Source organism: Alligator mississippiensis, chromosome 1, assembly GCF_030867095.1.
Source record: "Alligator mississippiensis isolate rAllMis1 chromosome 1, rAllMis1, whole genome shotgun sequence".
Taxonomy (NCBI): Eukaryota; Metazoa; Chordata; order Crocodylia; family Alligatoridae; genus Alligator; species Alligator mississippiensis.
This window is the reverse complement of record NC_081824.1, coordinates 362,678,588-362,699,719: the sequence shown is the minus strand read 5'-3', so window position 1 is coordinate 362,699,719 and position 21,132 is coordinate 362,678,588. Positions and strand designations below refer to the sequence as shown.

Here is a 21,132-nt window from a genome sequence, read left to right as displayed (position 1 = left end):
AACTGGCAGTGGCAGGGGAGTGGCGGCAGTGGCAGGCAGGAGTGCAGAGCCCATGCCAGTGCCCCGGGGCTGAAGGGGACCCAAGGCAGGGGTTACAGGAACACGGAGCCTGGACACAGGGTCTGCCTGGCTCCATCACACAAAGCTCACATGCAGTCCACCGAAGCCATGCGCCTCTGGGGAGAGCCCCGTGCAATGCAGCTAGCAGCTCTGCCCCACTCAGATACACCCAGATCATGGGGAACGGTGGAGCTGGGCTGCCTACACTCCTCTCCCTGCTGCCCAACCCAAGCCCCAAGACCTGTACTGCCTGCTTTATCATGCAAAGCTCAGTGGGGCTGGCCCTGCACACTGCCACCATCTGTGGCTGGGGACTAGGGTGGGAGCATGGCGAGCTGCATGCTATGGAGCTTGGCAGGGCTGGCCTTACTTGCTGCCACCACAGGCAGGTCCAGGAACTGGTACACTCCAGGGACTCTGAGGACCCCTCCCCCCCCCCACCCCAACCACATACCCCATACTCACACCATCTACACTCACCTCCCTCCCCCCATACCCACACCCTCACAGCCCACCACACACACATACAATGCCTTACCCCCCCTCATATATACAAGAGTAGGACTGTATTTTGAGCTATTATGCAACTGCCTCTAGATACACTATGCAAACATGCATAAATCAGGACAAAAAGATTTTTAAATAGAATTAAAATAAGTTATAGTAAATTTTTGTTGGTGTTTTGGGGGGTTTTTTTAGTATATGATTTGGTTTTCTTTCCAATTTCAAGATGGCTGCACCCCCACTCCAAGAAAGAGTACTTCCAGGGCAACAGGAGGGACTTCTGGTGGCAAAGGTCAGGGGTTAGAGGTGGGACTTCCAGTCCCAAGATGGCAACTGGGGGGGAAGGGCACCTGTCAAGGGGCAGGTCTACCCTTGCAGCCCTCAACAGCTCACCAAAACCTATTAAGCAGGCCTGCAGCTGAAAAAATTGCCCACTTGTGGAATAGAGGGATCTAGAACCCTGTTCTCACACTCCCTAAGCAAGTTCTCTAACCATCAGACTACTGGTCACTAGCACAGCCTCTCTACCTGGTTCTTCTCTGACCATGCTGAAAGCAGTGCCTATACTTTCCAAGTGAAACAGGATTACCACAGAATGCAAATCCCTTTTCCTCAGAAAGTAAAGTCTAGTCACACTGGTGGAAATAGGTAGGAAAACCATGTAGGTGGCAAAAAAATGCCTCTTATGCATCTAGATTTAGGCACATATGTAACACCTAGATGCCTTTGGATGGAATAGGATTTGAGGTGGAATTCTATTTCTCTTTGTGCACCTAAGTGGTAGTTCTACCTTGTGTATCTATTACCCACCAATTTGGACATATAAACATTCATGGGACTTCAAATGCACTGGATGGGTGTTACCTTTGTACATATTATGTTACATAACAAATATTAGACACCAGAAAAAAAGACCCTGACATATTTTAGTCAAATAGTTGAGGGGCTAGGGGACACATTCAGGAAGTTGAAGAGCCAGGGGGCAACAAAGGTGCCAATCACAGGGCTCAAGTGCCTATACACTAATGCTAGGAGCATGGGGAGCAAGCACGATGAACTAGCACTCCTGCTTGCAGAAAACACCTACGACTTAGTAGGGCTAACAGAAACCTGGTGGGATTCTTCCCACGACTGGGAGGTACACATTGAGGGTTATAAGTTGTACAGAAAGGATAGAGTGGGGAAGAGACGGGGAGGGGTGGCGCTCCATGTCAATGAGCGACGTACATCGACCCGTATCAAAACGGAATCAGAGGAGGAGGAAGTAGAAGGATTGTGGGTTAGGTTACATGGAGGTCAAGGAGAAAGGGATTTGGTGGTAGGGGTCTGCTACAGACCCCCACACCAAGGGGAAGAACTAGATTTGGGGCTCCTGAGGTAGCTCTCAGAGACCATCAAAACTAGGGAGGCAGTAGTCATGGGGGACCTAAACTACCCAGACATCTGCTGGGAGATGCAGACAGCAAAGTCCCACCATTCACGCAGGTTCCTATCCTGTGTACAGGACCTCCATCTGACGCAGGAGGTACATGGTCCCACTAGGGGGAAGGCCTTACTGGACCTGGTATTGGCAACGGGGGATGACATGGTAGGAGACCTACAGATCGGTGGTCACCTGGGGGACAGTGATCACCAAATAATAGAATTCACCATAAGACGTCGAGCGGGTAAGGTAACTAGTAGGGTGAAAATGCTAGACTTCAGAAAAGCTGACTTCAATGAACTCAGGCATTTAGTCAAGGACGCACTGCAGAGTAAGAGTTTTAAAGACTTGGGAGCCCAGGAAGGGTGGCTGTGCCTTAAGGAAATGATCCTTCAGGCACAGGGAGATGATCCCAATGCAGGGAAAAAGGGAGAAAGGGGCCAAGAGGCTTCCTTGGCTGACCAGAGAAATCCAGAGCAGTCTACGGGCTAAAAGGGGGCCATATAAAAAGTGGAAACAGGGAGAGATTACTAAAGAGGAGTATACCTCCTCTGCTCGCGCTTGTAGGGAGGCAGTTAGACAGGCCAAAGCTACCATGGAGCTGAGGATGGCATCCCAAGTTAAGGACAGCAAAAAATTGTTTTTTAGATATATAGGGAGTAAAAGGAAGGCCCAGGGTGGAATAGGACCCTTACTAGATGGGCATAAGCAATTGGTGACGGACGGGGGGGACAAGGCTGAACTCCTCAATGAGTTCTTTGCCTCAGTGTTCCTTAGTGAGGGGCAAGACAAGGCTCTCACTGGGATTGTAGAGAGGCAGCAGCAAGATGCCAGACTACCAAGCATAGACCCTGAGATGGTGCAGGGGCACTTGGAGGAACTGGATGCATTTAAGTCGGCAGGCCCGGATGAACTCCATCTGAGGGTACTGAAGGCACTGGCTGACGTCATTGCACAGCCACTGGCGGGAATATTTGAATGCTCATGGCACATGGGCCAGGTCCCGGAGGCCTGGAAAAGGGCCAGTGTGGCCCCCATTTACAAGAAGGGGAGGAAGGAGGACCCAGGCAACTATAGGCCAATCAGTCTCACCTCCATCCTTGGTAAAGTCTTTGAAAAAATTATCAAGGCTCACATTTGCGAGAGCCCGGCAGGAAAAATTATGCTGAGGGGAAACCAGCACGGGTTCGTAGCAGGTAGATCATGCCTGACTAATCTAGTCTCTTTTTATGACCAGGTTACAAAACGCCTGGATGCAGGAGTAGGGGTTGACGTCGTTTACTTAGACTTCAGGAAGGCCTTTGATAAGGTATCCCACACCATACTGGTGAACAAGTTAAGAGGCTGTGACTTAGATGACTACACAGTCCGGTGGGTGGCGAATTGGCTAGATGGTCATACCCAGAGAGTCGTAGTCGATGGGTCGGTATAGACCTGGAAGGCTGTGGGCAGTGGGGTCCTGCAGGGCTCGGTCCTTGGACCGATACTCTTCAATATCTTCATCAGTGACTTGGACGAGGGAGTGAAGTGTACTCTGTCCAAGTTTGCAGATGAGACAAAACTGTGGGGAGAAGTGGACACACCAGAAGGCAGGGAACAACTACAAGTAGACCTGGACAGGTTGGACATATGGGCAGAAAACAACAGAATGCAAATCAACAAGGAGAAATGCAAAGTGCTGCACCTAGGGAGAAAAATGTCCAGCATACCTACTACCTAGGAAATGACCTGCTTGGTGGCACGGAAGCGAAAAGGGATCTTGGAGTCCTAGTGGACTCCAAGATGAACATGAGTCGGCAGTGTGACGAAGTCATCAGGAAAGCTAACGGCACTTTATTGTGCATCAGCAGATGCATGACAAACAGAACCAAGGAGGTGATACTTCCCCTCTATCGGGCGCTGGTCAGACCGCAGTTGGAATACTGCGTGCACTTTTGGGTGCCGCACTTCAAGAGGGATGTGGATAACCTGGAAAGGGTCCAGAGAAGGGCCACTCGTATGGTTAAGGGCTTGCAGGCCAAGCCCTATGAGGAGAGACTAGGGCACCTGGACCCATTCAGCCTCTGCAAGAGAAGGCTGAGAGGCGACCTTGTGGCTGCCTATAAGTTCATCATGGGGGCACAGAAGGGAATTGGTGAGGCTTTACTCACCTAGGCGCCCCTGGGGATTACAAGAAATAATGGCCACAAGCTAGCAGAGAGCAGATTTAGACTGGACATTAGGAAGAACTTCTTCACAGTTCCAGTGGCCAAGGTCTGGAACGGGCTCCCAAGGGAGGTGGTGCTCTCCCCTACCCTGGGGGTCTTCAAGAGGAGGTTGGATAGGCATCTAGCTGGGGTCATCTAAACCCAGCACTCTTTCTTGCCTATGCAGGGGGTTGGACTCGATGATCTATTGAGGTCCCTTCCGACCCTAACATCTATGAATCTACGAAGACCCAGGTTGTAGCTTCCCACTTGCCCAGAAGAGCTTTAAACCTGCATCTCTCTGGCTTCACAGCACAGTACTCTAACCACCATGCCAGAGGAAAAGGTAAGAGCTCATACGCCATTTGAAGCTGAGCCACAGCACCTTGCATGTAAGAATTATGAGATAAAGATCACCAGGAGGGACACCAGCCCAACTACGGTTAGCGCCAACTTAGTAAATGGGCAGTTGGAGGAGCTTGACATGTTCAGTTCAGCACGCCCAGGTGGTCTTCATCCAAGGTTGCTGAAGTAATTGGCCAGTGTCATAGCAGAACCACTGGCAGGTCTGTTTGAGCACTCGTTGAGCTCTGGACAAGTCCCAGAGGACTGAAAAAGGGCCAATGTGGTCCCTATTTTCAAAAAGGGGAGGAAGGAGGATCTGGGTAACTATAGACCAGTTAGTCTTACCTCTATCCTTGGGAAAACTTTTGAAAAATTATTAAGGATCACACTTGTGGGAGTCCAACAGGAAAAATAATGCTGAAGGGCAACCAGCATGGATTCATAGCACGTAGATCCTGGCTGACAAACCTTCTTTCTTCTTATGACCAAGTCACAAACTGTTTTGATGCATAAGTCAAAGTGGATGTCACATACCTGGATTTTTAAAAAGCCTTTGATATGGTGTCAGATCCCATTCTCACAAAAAAACTAAATGGCTGTGATTTCAATGATTACACAGTCATGTAGGTGGCGAACTGGCTATGGGACACACCCAGAAAGTGGTGGTGGACAACTTAGTATCAACCTGGAAAGATGTGGGCAGTGGTATCCCCCAAAGCTCAGTCCATGGACCAGTGCTGTTCAATATCTTCATCAGTGACTTGGATGAGGGTGTGGAGAGCACAGTCCAAATTCGCGAATGACACCAAATTGTGGGGCAAAGTAAACACACTGGAGGATAGGGAACAGATTCAGGCAGATTTGGATAGGCTGGACAAGTGGGCAGAACAAAATAGGATGCAGTTTAATAAAGGTAAGTACAAAGTACTGCACCTAGGGAGAAGGAATCTTCACCATATTCACAGATTGGGAGATGACCTTCTAAGCAGCACAGCAATAAAAAGGGATCTTAGAGTCATAGCTGACTCAAAGATGAACATGAGTTGTCAGTGTGACAAAGTGATCAACAGAGGTAACACCACGCTTTCATGCATTAACAGGTACATCACGAACAGATCTAATACTTTCCTCTATGTGGCACTGGTAAAACCACAGCTGGATCCAGTTTTGGGTGCCACACTTCAAGAGGGATGTGAACAACCTTGAGGCTCCAGAAAAGGGCTGCTCATATTGTTAGGAGCTTTCAGGTAAGGTCCTGTGAGAAGAGATTGAGGGACCTGAATTTCTTCAGCCTCTGTAAAAGAAGGCTGAGAAGTAATCTAGTGGTCGTCTACAAATTCATTGGGGACGGGGAGTGACTAGAAACAATGGCTGCAAACTGACAGAGCAGATCTCGATTGGACATCAGGAAGAACTTCTTCATGGTCAGGATTATCAGAATATGGGATGGGCTTCCAAGGGAGGTGGTGCTCTCCCCTACCTTGGCAGTCTTTAAGAGAAGACTGGAGAAACACCTGGCTGGAGTCATCTGATCCCAACACGCTTTCCTGACTAGGGCAGGGGGTGGGACTCAATGATCTGCTAAAATTCCTTCGGACTCTATCAACTATGAAATCTACGATCAGAATAGAGCAGGATCAGGCTAAAGCTGGGTCAGGCAATTACTTTGGCTAGAGGGACACTTCCTAAGTTTTGGCAAACTGTCAAGGGCCACATGGGTTGCCCTGCCTCTTGACAGGCACCCCACCCCCTGGTCACTATCTTTTGACCAGAAGTCCCACCCCTTAACCCATGACCTTTGCCACCAGAAGTCCCTCCCCTTGCCCCTGGAAGTACTCCATTTGGCAAGGGGGTTGCCAATTTGGAGCCAGAAAAAAATCAAATTATGTTCTAAAAATCAAACATTTACTACAACATACATTAATTTGATTTCAAGAAAGTTTTGTCCAGATTTACGTGTTCATGTAATGTACATAGAGGTGATTACATAATAGTTTAAAATTAAATCTTACTTCTGGATATTGGGGTGGGGAATGTGGAGGGCTATGGCAGGTATATGTGTATGTGATGTGTGAGGGAGTGTATGGATGTGTGGGAGGGTTTGTAGAGAGGTGGATAGCTATGGGGGTGTGGGTGGGTATGGGGTTTGGTGGAAAGTGTATGTATGTGGGGTGAGGGAGCATGTGTGGGGGGGTTATGGGTGAATATGGAGTTTGTCAGGGACTGTGAGTGTATGGGGAAAGTCTGACTAGGGAGGGTTGTGTCATATGTGGAAGGTGGGGGTGGCTGGGATGTGTGAGAGAATGTGGGTACGGGCTGTGCATGGGGGTGTGGGTACATGTGTATGGTGGGGGGGGGGTGTGCATGTGAGGCTGCCCTTTCAATACTGCCCCCCTCACTGCAGTCCCAGGACTGAGTGGCCAGGCCACTGGCAGGGAAAGCGGGGTGCCAGCCCAGCTCCATAGAGCCCCTGCCAGCCTGGGTTCCACACTCCTGCTACCCTGCTCTGGGCCCCCAGCGTGGGCCCCGTGCTCCCACCCAGCTGTTGCCGCCGCACTCCCACCTGTCTGCCCACTGCCACTTTCCCCTGTCTGCCACTCTGGCAACATACAGTTCCTGGCTACATGGGAAGAACCACAGGATGCAGCAGGAGCTAGCTGGAAATCGCAAGGCCAGGCCAGCTTCTACTGTGCTCTATGGTCCCGGCCATGCAGACAGAGCCAGCCTGGCCCCAGCTCAGCTAGGACCACAGAACACAGCAGAAGCCATCCCAGCTTGTCCTGGCTCCCGTGGACTGGGACGATTACTAGCATCCTCCCCTCCCCCGTTTTTATCTGAGTTTGCACACTTGGATGGAGGGAGGGTGGGGAGAACTGCCCCAGGGTTGCCAGGCCAGAAGCCTCCACTAGGCAGAGGCTTCCAGTTGGGGGCCGAGGGTAGGGCAAGGCTGGACAGGACTTGTTGCTGATGCCCCTGGATCCTGCCACCAACTCCTCCTGGGTCCTGCTGCCACTGGAGCCTCATCAGCTTAGATAGGCAGCCATGGACAGATAATAATTAATTTTCTAATTTTTTTTTTTTTTTTTTTTTTAAGGGCCCTGCAGGCTGGATAGAATTCCCTGGCGGGCCAGATTCAGTCCGCGGGCCATATTTTGCCCGCCTCTGGGCTAGAGCTTAGGTTCTGGCTGGTTTACCAGGCTGGTTATTACTAGTAGCTCACTAAGTCACCCACCCTCCTCCTGGCTCTCAGCTGGCAGCTTCAAAAGGCACACTGAAAAAAGTCAAAGGGACACGGGTTCAGCCTACCCAGGGCAAAGGAAGCCTTTTGGGAAAATACTTTAATCACTCTACTATTGGAGTTAAAATAGAAAGACCTCTTCTACTACTACCATTGTTACTTTTCCAGGACTTAACTATATTATAACCATATACCTGCCCAGGCAACACATTGCCGACTGTGCATGTTTAGTCTATACTTATGCATCCACAATGCAGGGGGAGCAGAATTCCAACAGATTTGTGTCAAAAAGGCCATATTTGCAGAAAGAAAGCTACCACAAAGAGAAATAGAATTCCATTCCTGGTGTCTAGGCTGATTTTATTACAACTTCTGGAATTCTTTAGCCCAGTGGGCACCAGTCTGCATAGTGTGTCACTACGGACAGAACTCTTGCATGTGTGTCCATTGATTACTTTTGGAAAGAAGATAGGAGATTGTAGGCATTTTTTTCAATTCTCTTTAGCTGATGGTTTAGGAAGTTCCACTTTATTCTCCTAACAGCATTTTTCTCCTAATCTGCTTTGTATTACTTCTAAATGAGAATTTCTAGTTTACAGTAATGCTGTATTACTGTGAGCTACAATACACTCAAATACATTGCAATATGACCTAGTTCCACACACTTTTGCACAGGTATAACCTAATACACATGAGAAGTCTCAGAAAAATCCCTTCATGGTATGTTAGTTCTTTTGTGTATTAAATGTGTACATATTTCAATATACTGATGAGACAACTCATTCAATAAATCATTTCTAAAATAATGTAATATGGCCCAACTATATCATTCATTTTTGCTTATGTAAAACTTTAATTGGTATAAATGAGTTTTTATGATCAGTGTAATTCAGTTTCAGTAATGAATTATGTATAAGGTAGCGTAAAATTATTGCATTTTGGCTAGGTCAGTCAAGTATTATATACGTGTAATGCTCTATTCCCATTCATGTAAAGAAATAAGAATATGTTAAGGCAAAAAATGCATATTAAAACCACATACAACAAAGAAGTACTTGATAGATGAATATGTTTCATAGCTCCTCAGTAGAAGTCAATAGACAGGAAACTGGTGATATGAACAGATGATAAATGGAGAAAAGGAACCTTTTCAAGCTTATAATTACTTTGTGCTCGTAATGCACCTCTTCTGAATTCCACCTCGTATTATAGCTAGCATATGCATGCAAAGCATCATGGAATTTTAAAAGTGACTGCTAGGAATGCAAGAGGGATGGTTTGTTAAATATAATAAAAACAGATCAAATGAAATATAGGATGCCTGTCTTTCATCAGCCCCATTGGACGCCCATGCCTGCTACAGGGCCGGGAAGTCTGGGTGAGGGTGATCCCCTGCCCTCCATTAATGCTGACTTCGTGAAGGAACATCTTGAGAAGCTGGATACCTTCAAGTCAGCCGGCCCTGACAATCTTCACCCCAGGGTACTCAAGGAGCTGGCAAGCATCATAGCCCAGCCTCTAGCGCGGATCTTTGAAAACTCTTGGCACTCTGGTGTAGTGCCCGAAGACTGGAAGAAGGCCAGTGTGGTGCCTATCTTCAAGAAAGGGAGGAAAGTGGATCCGGCTAACTATAGGCCCATCAGCCTGACTTCTATGCCAGGAAAGATCTTAGAAAAGTTTATTAAGGAGGCCATCCTTAATGGACTGGCCGACGCCAACATCTTAAGGGATAGCCAGCACGGGTTTGTTGTGGGTAGGTCTTGCTTGACCAATCTCATTTCCTTCTACGACCAGGTGACCTATCACCTGGACAAGGGAGATGAGATTGATGTCATATATCTTGACTTCAAAAAAGCCTTCGATCTGGTGTCCCATGATCACCTCTTGGAGAAACTGGCCAATTGTCGCCTTGGGTCCTCCACGATCCACTGGCTGGAAAATTGGCTCCGGGGTCGGACCCAGAGGGTAGTAATTGATGGAAGGCACTCATCGTGGTGTCCTATGACCAGTGGGGTCCCCCAGGGCTCTGTCCTTGGACCCATACTGTTCAACATCTTCATTAATGATGTGGACACTGGAGTCAGAAGCGGACTGGCCAAGTTCGCAGATGACACCAAACTTTGGGGCAAAGCATCCACACCAGAAGACAGGCGGGTGATCCAGGCTGACCTGGACAGGCTCAGCAAGTGGGTGGATGAGAATCTGATGGTGTTCAATGCCGATAAATGCAAGGTTCTCCACCTTGGGGAAAAAAAACCCGCAGCATCCTTATAGGCTCGGCAGTGCTATGTTGGCTAGCACTATGGAAGAAAGAGACTTGGGGGTCATCATTGACCACAAGATAAACATGAGCCTGCAATGCAATGCTGCGGCTAGTAAAGCGACCAAAACGCTGGCTTGCATCCATAGATGCTTCTCAAGCAAATCCCGGGACGTCATTCTCCCCTTGTACTCAACCTTAGTGAGACCGCAGCTGGAGTACTGCGTCCAGTTTTGGGCTCCACAATTCAAAAAGGATGTGGAGAAGCTTGAGAGAGTCCAGAGAAGAGCCACGCGCATGATCAGAGGTCAGGGAAGCAGACCCTACAATGACAAGCTGAGAGCCCTGGGGCTCTTTAGCCTGGAAAAGCGCAGGCTCAGGGGTGATCTGATGGCCACCTACAAGTTTATCAGGGGTGACCACCAGTATCTGGGGGAACGTTTGTTCACCAGAGCACCCCAAGGGATGACGAGGTCGAATGGTCACAAACTACTACAAGATCGTTTCAGGCTGGACATAAGGAAGAATTTCTTTACTGTCCGAGCCCCCAAGGTCTGGAACAGCCTGCCACCAGAGATTGTTCAAGCGCCTTCATTGAACACCTTCAAGATGAAACTGGATGCTTATCTTGCTGGGATCCTATGACCCCAGCTGACTTCCTGCCCTTTGGGCGGGGGGCTGGACTCGATGATCTTCCGAGGTCCCTTCCAGCCCTAATGTCTATGAAATAAAAATATTTCTAAATTAAGATACTTGCTATAGGTGTAACAGAGTATTAGCTTTAGTTGCACACTGATTGTTCAGATTATTCTCATTATCAAACTGTATATTTATCAATTAGGAGTAACAGATGACTTTTTACAGATAAGTATCTACCTGTTTCTTAAAAATGTTATGGATTGGAGGTGACTTTCAGAAATCCATTTGGAAAACTGTGAGTCACTTGGCTAAAGTTAGGTTGCTCAGGTGGCACAAAAAGAAGGGCTTCTGAGAGCACTTCTGTAGGCAAAATTTTGGTTTGCGTATTGAGGAGGAGTGTGACTGATATGAGATTGAACCAAGAGAGAGAGGTTTATCTAGCACATAGCTGGAATTAGTTGGGCAGCCCAGGCCCACTCAGTTGCACTGGGGGATGTATAGTGAGACAGATGATAAAACAACAAAAGTAAGACCCCAGTCATCAAAGATGATTGCCCAGTGCACATAAATATTGATGACTGCTGCAGAAGTCCCTGTCCTCCAGGACAAAAATGTCTGCCAGAAGCTGTTTGAACTGTTTATCAGGTTAGAGATTAGAAAATAATCATCTGTATTTTAGGCACCGGGGATTCTTTTCCCCCCCAGTGGCACAGTATTATTCCTGGGGGAATATGCACGTGTGACTTCCCATAGTGTTCTCTTTCTGCATTATGCTTTGACATGGACTAAGGGATTGCTCTGCTTAGGTAAAATATTACTTTAAGATCAGTGTCCATCCTTGGAATTGTTTCCTGCCCCCTCAGAATTCAAGAATAATTCTAGAACCCTGATACAGTAGAGTGGAAATCCAGCATCTCTGGAAGGAGGTAGCCTAGGGAGGATTATGTATGGCAATTGAACAGGTGTCAGTCCCTTCAAATGACTTGCATTAACAAGACAAATGGTATAGTGATCACAGGAGATGAACTATAGCCTAAAGGGAACAAAACATGGTCAAACAGATCAAACAGGGAAAGATCCACAATATGGTTGCTGGACATCCATGTATTCTGTCTGGAGTCCTCATTAACATTTGGTGATCTATGGAAGAATGTGGATGGATATTGTTGGCTCTGGATTTAGGACCCAGATGCCTTGTTCCAGGGAGAGACCCTCCCCTACCCTCAAACTGACCACGACCTTCCCATTCGATAACAGACAAATTTATTGATATACAGTGATAACAGAAAAGAACCGATACAAACAATCAAGCAATTCTATATATCTACCAAATCCTAAGGCTGTCATCAGAGTCAAAGTACACCAGGCCAGGATGCAGTCTTCACTCTAAGGCTCTCTCTTAGGTGCCAGTTGTCAGCATGTCAGCAGCCTGGGGGTGGGATACTGAGGCCCCACCCCCCCAGTGGGGTGGATGAGATGGGCTGGTGGTGTGTCCTCTGCCCATGGTGGCTTTGGGACCCTCCCAGGGGACAGGGAGCCCTCAAGGAGAAAGAGCTGGGCAGGATGGGGAGAAAGGACCTGGGTAGGACCCTTCCTTACTCTCAAGTTCTTCTTTTGTATTCTCCTTCCCTCCTGATGACTCTTCATCCATGACTATCGCTGACTGGTCTCTCTGTATGGCTGTCATACATCCACGTAGCTCATCATATATACACATACTAATTGGGTCTTTCCAGGTCTTCTCCTAATCTGGTCTGTTCGCCCAAAATCAGGACTCGGCACTCCCCACCCCCTGCTCTGGGGCCTTGTTAGCTGATGCCACCTTATCTCATGTTATGGAACAGTATGGTACATGCCCCCGGTTTCTCAGACTCTGTATTTCCGCTGGCCTTGTGTTAGACAGCCTGTTTGCTTTGAAGGCTGTGTGAAACTATGTGCATGTGACCCAAGCTTTTTAGAAATCAATTAACCCCTGGTGCCCATCCTGAACCATTCTAATACAAATACATATACCTATAAGCCAATTCCCAAAAAACAAACCTTTAAATACTATTTCAAGCCAAAAGATATGAACTCTATGATTTAATCAGAAGGGTAAATCTATGGTCTCACTGCAGGAAACTGAGGCATCACCAGGATCAGATATTGTACTGGGTAATAGCCTCTTAAACAGTTTTATCCTCAACATGAAAAATACGTTTTTTGTTGTTTGTTTAATTTGGAACCCATCTATGAGAGGAGTTATCTACTTCAATTGCAGTTAACATAGAAAAAAAGCTGTTATCTCCCTCAAATATAAAGAACTGCTTGTTCTTAAAATACACAATAACCTGCTTTTATTAAACCTTCATTAAATCTTATCTTACATTCTGAACTAAAGAAATTTGCACATCGTATTTTGATATTAGGACAAGTCAAAGTCAAGAGACCTCTAAGTTTAATACTTACCTTCAGCCAAAGTAGAGACATATTTCACATTAAAAGCTCCTGCTTTTGAGGAAAAAAAAATTAGAAAACTCTGACAGGTCTTTTTTTGTATCCAATTTGGATGCCATAAATTAAGTATCTTCTGAGATTTTTTCTGGCATGTATTCATGCCTACCCAGATTTCCTTGTTAGCTGAGTGCTGCCCTTGATGGGAAACTGACAAGGAGAAGCACTCAGACATAGAGCAGCCTGTTAATTTTCACCTTTCGGGCAGAGAATAAATGTTAATCGATGAAAGTCCTGTAGAGAAATATGTAACTCTGTTCTAGTAGTTAAAGGGGGAAAGGAGACCTCTTTTTATGTTTACATTTATACTGGATTCAATTTAATCTAATAGAGATTAAACTCTAAAAATAATTTTAGAATCATAGAGAAGTAGGGCTGGAAGGGACCTTTAGAGGTCATCTAGTCCAACCCCTGTCTGAGACGGGATCATCCCTATTCAAAACATCCTACAGAAATCAATAATCTAAACTCTTCACAAAAGAACCATCAACCTTGACACTAAGGTATTTACATGGATTGAATATACTAAATGGTGATACTCTGGCAATGCAGCTAAAGAACTAAGTTTTATCTGTAAGATATAAAACCTCCTGGGTAGGCTCCAAGCACAACTTCATAGCAGATATCTCTTGTCCCATGACAATTTAAATGTCTCTTTCCAATGCCCTGCCCTCTTTTCAGGAGTGAAATCTCTAAATGCTTCCCCCTGGCATAACAACCCATGACATTACTGGCCATCCTCACACACAATCAGCCCTTCCTTGTTCCTACTTCAGCTGTCTAGCCTCATAGTTCAACCTACTCCCATGCATTAGCATTGAAAGGCAGAAAGATGGGAAGCAGTTTTGGCTAAAGGTGATTCATAACAGAAATATTGGGCTACATCCCATCACCTAGTGCCCAGCTGTACACAAATAAAGTTCACTGCATATTCCCATCTTCACAAAACTCCGCTTGCAAAATCATATATGAAACAAAACAAATCTTCAAGAAAACTCACTCCCTACAAAATAGAAAGAAAAGATACAGTGTGTGTGTTCAGTTGAATAAATCTTTAAGAAAACATAATCACGGTCATATTATAAGGTGGGCAGATGACAGATGAAAACCAGGGAACAATCAGCATGAAGAAAGCAGCTGTCCACAACTCGTGCTATTATCACTATACCATGCAGTTATGTATTCTCTTTATACCCTATGGACCATATTATGACTGTGTCAAAATAAATGTGCAAAGATGGCTGATTTTTCCACATCTAGTATATCTGTGTAGCAGTCATTGAAAAAGCTCTTGCCTGTGTTGTTTGAATATAAGGGAACTTTTACACTACAAGCAGCAACTAGTGTCCTTGGAAGCATGACAAGAGATCCTACTCCACCACTCATGTAGCGCACAGAGCTGAGGCCAGTTAATAGGGAAAGAACAGGAAGAAAAAGACGCTATACTCTCAGAAACAGGGTTTGAGGCTCTCCTGTAAATATGCTTGTGTAGCATCGTCTGACAGAGAAAAAAACTGACAAGTAAAGAATATTGTGTTTCTCTTCCAATTCAATTGCTAACCCATCTCTTTATTTGCTTACTCAACCCTAGCAAGTATTTAAATGAAAACACACAAGCACACACACACACACTGCATTAATGTCATGATCTCAAGCATCAAAATGTGGGGTTTCCATCCATAAGTACAAAAGCAGAGAATAAGAAGCAAGTACCATGAAGTAGTGGTTAGATATTAAGGTCACCTATGAATTCACTCTGGGGTGGAAGTGAGATTTAGTTAAAGCACCCTGGCTGCCATTTTGAAATGCAAGAATACTAAATACATGAGACACTTCAGCACACCGGAGCATTCTGATTAGAACCCTCCAGCAGACTCGATTAATCGAGTCTGCTCTGATGCGTTCTAATCAGAATGTGTAAACGTGCCTTAAGATTGGGGCCGTAAGTGCTGGAAGGACCTCCGTCTATAATGATTTAATATAGATGTCAAGTTCTTCTCTACTGTGCTGAAGGGTGTCAGGTTCATCTCCTATTTCACATACATCAGAACCTCTTAAATTTTGCTAAACGTAATACATTGGAAAAAAAAGTCAACGTTGAACAATTAACAATTTTCAGTCTCTGAATGGTTCTCTCAAGTACTTCATTTTAGTTTCTAAAATGCTAAGTATTTTTAAGACATACCCATAACAGGATTTAGTAGACATCTGTTAACACACTTCATGGATTTTTCTTACAAAACATACTAATTTAGTTAAGTCACACAATCCACAAATGCATAAGCAACTCAGAGAACAGAATGTGCAATGTGTAAAAATCACTAAATTGAATGATTTATGTATAAGGTACCAGGAAATATTTAAGTATGGAAACTTCAATATCCATGAAATACAGAGAACTTATATAAATAAGCTTTGTGAAAATAAACTACCTTAACCATATTAAATGTGACTATAAAGCCTAGTTAATATACTCGATTTTTCATTACCAAAATCCAAATTGTTGGCTTATTATTAAGAAAACCTTTTGCTACATCTAACAGTGCATACAAAACTCAGACTAATAAGCTATCACAGTTCCTCTTATTACTTGGATAATCCATCTGATGAAGTAATTAATCAGCAGTTAAATTAATTCATTAAAAATGTTCCATTAAAAGACAGGTACAAACATTAAATTATCTTGCACTTAATAAACTGATATGTTTCCTTAACTGATATAGTAAAAAAGAAAAAAGATTTTTCAATCTGCTTCATAGCTGATATTTTTTAGACTAGTGGGGGCCATCTTTTTGGCAGGCGTGTCACAAATTAACTTCACACCCTCCCCTAGTGTCACTCTGATCCCCTTCCTCTGCCGGGGGGGTTGCTGTGCGTTTTGCCCCCAGACCTGTCCCCACTGCCTGATTTACTGTTTTGCTTTCTGCTTCCTGCCCTATCTGCTGCTGTGATGCCCATCCCCTCCCTGATCTGCCGCATGCTATACACAAAGGCTGCCTGTGCCACTTGTACCCACGTAACAGGTTGACCACCCTTATTGTAAACTATAGGTAATGAAAGGATTAAATAGTAAAATAAGCTATCACTGTTCAATTTAAAAACTCTATGCGCTGAAAGTATTTAATATACCAATATTTTATAACATAAGAATATCCCAAGGAACAAAACCAAATTGGTTGAATTCTGCTATGTATTATATACACTTCATGTACCGTCCCACAAAATATCACTAGTCCTCTTGGTAGTTGTATATAAATTTTGAGCAAGTCTAGACAAAAAATACAAAGTAAACTATTCTAGTATTTTGTGTTTTCAAAACAACATTCCTACAACAAGATCTGAGGGAATAGAAAATGTGCCTGGGATTTTGTTAAACATATGTTTTCATCTGGAATACAGTCAATAATAAAGTAAAATAAGAAAAACCTCCCATATACTTATTTGCGGTTTTTCTCCACATTGCTTCCTGAGCATCGAACACGTTTCCTACATTAGTCCATGAAGCTATGTCTATACTCATTCAAATTACCCCTGAAAGGTCATTTCTACAGTAATAGCTACTAGAAAGCAGTCAGTTTTTGAGAGCAAAGATGTGGAATATCTATAATACATCTACATGCTGCCATGACAAAAATAAATACTGACTTAAGTATAGTTTGTATTATCGCATCTAACTTCCTTAGTATCTATATTTCATATCCCTTTCTTAAACATGTGCCATGGACTATTAATATGTTAGACTGTGATCTCTTTAGGGAAGTTACTGTGCTGGCCATTTTGTTTTGAAGCTCTTAGCACATGATGCAACTGTCAGAAAAAATAATACATAATTCAACTAACATTTTTCATCATAAAATATCAACTAAAGACCAGGTCAAATCACCCAAGGAAAATAGATTTTTCATTGATTATTATTCCAAGAATCACTTAATGAAGTATTCAAAGTACTCAAATACAATGTTTTCACTATGATTTAATGTTAAAAGATACTGCAATATGTTTTTTTCTGAAAGATGCCACATAAAATATTGATCCAAACTTTTCCAATATGACAAGCTTTTAGTTATAAAAGTAGCACCATTGAAGCCAATTGGGTTATTTATTTAAGCAAAAACTACTTGCGTGAGTAAAAGCTGAACTCTTAGTCTGTACAGTTGTAGGTAAAACCTCAGGAAATTACATAAAACTAAATGTAGCTCTATTACAGTTAAATAATCACTTTTGTGTGCAAGTGATTCAAGCTTAATCTACTTTTACCTTATTTTTATCTATTAAGGAAAGTGTAAAATTTACTAATGCAGTTTTAAAACTCCTTAGTAATCCATCTATCTATATAAATATGATTAATGTACAGAAAAAAAAAAAAAGATCAAATGCAAGAGAGGCAACCCCATATACTTCTTCAATATAATAGAACAGGGGTTGTCAGCCAGGGGTACGCATACCCCTGTAGGTACTTGAGAAGGCCCTAGGGAGTATAAGCAGGCGGGAACGGAGCACCACCATGCATAATCCCGTGTTGCTGTGTAGGTGCCACGGGTTGGGGAAGCTTGCATGCAGTGGCTGCTGCCGCTCTGTGTCCGTCTGCACTCCACACCCCCATTATTCAGCAGCTGGGGGTATACTGTCCCACATCCGGCCGCTGAGAGGTACAATGATCTTTCAAAACCTTTCAAAACGTTGAAAACCCCAGTAATAGAACAAATCTCATCAGATTCAATGAAAATCAGTTCATCACATCCATAAAAACAAGCTTACAAGATTCTGTGTATGTGTCTGGAAACTGCTGTGATACATTACTCATGGTCCTCAAATGCCCATAGTGAGTGAAGTTTTGATAATCCTCTCACACAGCTCAAGAAATTAAACTTAAATTACTACCTCACAACTTTTCATGCCAGAAACAGTGAATTGTGACTCTTCATACTTTTTGTGTATAAATTTTGGCCACTGATTCCTTACCTCAGTTCATACCACTTCAGGTCACACATGGCCAGTGCAAAATGCATTCAGCAATAAACACAGGAGTTGATGGCTCCCTGTCTTTTTGCTCACATCCTGCTACCATACACTGATAGAGCACATCTATACATGAAATTGTTTTGATGCAATAAACGTCAGTGCAGTTCGCGCCGGAATTTGTTTCTCCCACGAGCAATATTTACACAAGTCCAAGACTGCAGCATACAGAGCCAGGGCAGCACAGCCACAGCTGGCAGAGTATCTGGAGGGTCATCCTGCCAGGCCAGAACTGCTCCTACAAAGCTCAATGGGCTGCAGAGGGGCTGGCTGGGACATGAGGGTGCTACGGTCAGGGCCATCCCCGATTGGAGGCGGGGAGCACGGGGGGGGGGGGGGGGGCAAATCAGGGCAACCGCCCTGAGTCCTGTGCTTTGGGTGGGCCCACGGAGCCAGGCGCAGCAGCAGCAACACGGAGCTGAGCAGAGCAGAGCAGTGGCTCCACATCCAGCCCCCACCCCCCCATGCCGATTCATCGGATCCGGGGCCCATGGGATTGGATCGAGGGGGGCTCGCATGGGCTGATTTGCCCTGGGCCCCACACCCTGCTCGGGTCAGTTATGGCTACAGTACAGAGCTACCTGCTGGCTAGCACCACACTGTAGCAACCTCATGCCCCAGCCAGCCCTAGTGACCGTCTACACATGCATTGCAACAGAGTAAATAATTCCACTGTAGAATAGCACTTGTGTTGGGCAATAATATTCTATGGTGGAGTTCTTTACTCTGGCCTAATAGCACCACTTGTGTAGATGGTGATCCTGCAGAGCTAACTAGCCTACTCTGCAGTAAGCATCTCATGTAGATGAACCCACAGAAAAGCAATATGTGGTCTATACAATGCACAAGGACGTACACAGACTCTCCACCATCAGGCAGCTATCTAGATGTTGATACTAAAATTGATAACATTTATTACTAATACAAAACATATAATGTATATAACGTAACAAAATGGCGCAGAGATAATCATGTGCTAAAGCACAATGTAAAGTTAGAATACAATGCATAACTAGTCTCTGCAGTCACTAAACTATTAGACAGAGGAAGGGAGGAAATTAAAATACTGATAATCTGGTCTGTATAATACTGATATAATAACGCTATTATTTTATTTAAAAGTGATTAGACAGTACAATGTAATAATGATGCCTTCTCTGCTCTATTTTCCACAGATTTGCCTGTATTTAAACTGAATTTGTATGTTTAATCTGACAGGTAGAATAAAATCAGTGAAACAATGCTAAAAAGGGATAAACACTTTAGAAATTTATAGAAAAGGCTGCAGATTATATTTTCCAGTATCATAAATAATCATCCCAACAGATAGAATCAGATTAAGTTAGTATCAAAAGCAAAGATGTCCAAAGTTTAGATGTGTATATTCTATGAAATAAAAAAGGAAGCACAACAAATCCCTGATTTAGCTTACACAAAAAATGGAATATTAATGAAATGTTTAATCTTACTTTAATCAAACAACTTCCTAATGAAGATACCTAGTCTTAATAGGGTGAAAATAAAAAAGATCTATATTTAACTCATAATGTTTGCATTATGTAAAACTCTTACTGGTATGCCTGTAGTCCAGAATAACAATTTCTGTATCATGTTATGGCATGCAGTGGAACACATTCACAGAAAAAGAACTGAATACATATTTTAAAATTGTAAACACATCATTAGAATACATTCAAATACATTTTCATGACAGAAAACATTTTGAAATGCTCACCTTGACTATTCCACGGATGTGCATTTTTGCTATCATCTCTGCAGTATAGAGAAACATCAAGAGTGTATCTAGAGCAAATGTCACATATTGAAGAGGAGGATAATGTTCGAAGGTCTTTGGGGTGTTCATACAAACAGAAATGACGCTGATGATGGCACAGATACGTAATAAAGAGTGAACCCACTGAAAAAAACAAGGGTTACAATATGGTTTTGATCATCTAAAATAGCACAATTATTTGAAGCCTATAGGTCCTAGTGGCAGTATTTTATGTAAACAAGTTTATTTTTAAAATGGCATGATCCATATTTGTATGGTCACTGTCCAGAGATAGATATTTCTGATTCTATTTTAAAAATAAAATAGAAAACATAAGGAAATCACTTGGAGGGTCATGTAATCTAATAGACTGAAGATCTAGTGCAGGACTAGGAACTGGAAAATTCTAATTTCTAACTTCACACCTGTTACATCGTAGCCTTGAACAAGCTGTCATATTGAAAATACAAAATTCTAATAAAATGTTTTTACATAATGACACTTCCTGCATTAAAATGTTTTATATTTCTGTGGTGAAAATAAAAGAAGCTACTCTTATAGGACTGTTGGTGGTATTACTTAAGAGTATTTAAAAAACTGATTTGTAAATTTATTACTTAAGTCATCATATGGCCCCAGAAGTAATTTAAAGAGAGTTGTAAACGCTGAAAGATTTCCATCTGCTTATAAAAAGAATGCTTACAGAAAAGGAAGCTTCCCCGTACCAGTTTACCTCAATTTCATTCCAAACAAGCATCTCTACAGTACAAGGAAAGTTCATTTTCTGTAACTGTTTAGATTTTTGCCTCTGCTCATTTTTCTAACAAGGGTGACAAATTGTGCCAAGTATGAGAGTGGGTTTAGTATGCAGTAAAAACTGGTATATAATTGGATATAATGGGTACATTTTTAAGTATTTAAAATACTACTGAAAATATTTGGAAGCCAGATATGTATAATGGTTTAGAACTGAGAGGGTTAAGTGTGTCAATAAAGAACAACAGAATCATGTACTCAAAAACTATGTGCTTACATTCCTTTTTAAACATAAGATTAATTTCTACGTCCAGCCAATTCCTCACATATCACTGGCACTGAAAAACAGATGTAGAGACAAAATTTATAATTGTGTTCAATTGGACATAAAGTAAGCGGTAGGTCTGTAGTAATTTCCCTAATGACTACAATATT

The 21,132-nt window shown here is 43.5% G+C and overlaps 1 protein-coding gene across 5 annotated transcripts in view; it reads right to left on the bottom strand.

The window, feature by feature from the left end:
* The window catches only part of NALCN (sodium leak channel, non-selective), a 505,598-nt gene that overhangs the window by 475,492 nt on the left and 8,974 nt on the right, over positions 1 to 21,132 (bottom strand). For all 5 annotated transcript variants that reach the window (XM_019486907.2, XM_019486906.2, XM_019486908.2 and 2 more), the window contains one exon: positions 19,903 to 20,085. In XM_019486907.2, coding sequence (XP_019342452.1) covers positions 19,903 to 20,085 — 183 coding nt within the window. The remainder of the gene's footprint in view (positions 1 to 19,902; positions 20,086 to 21,132) is intronic.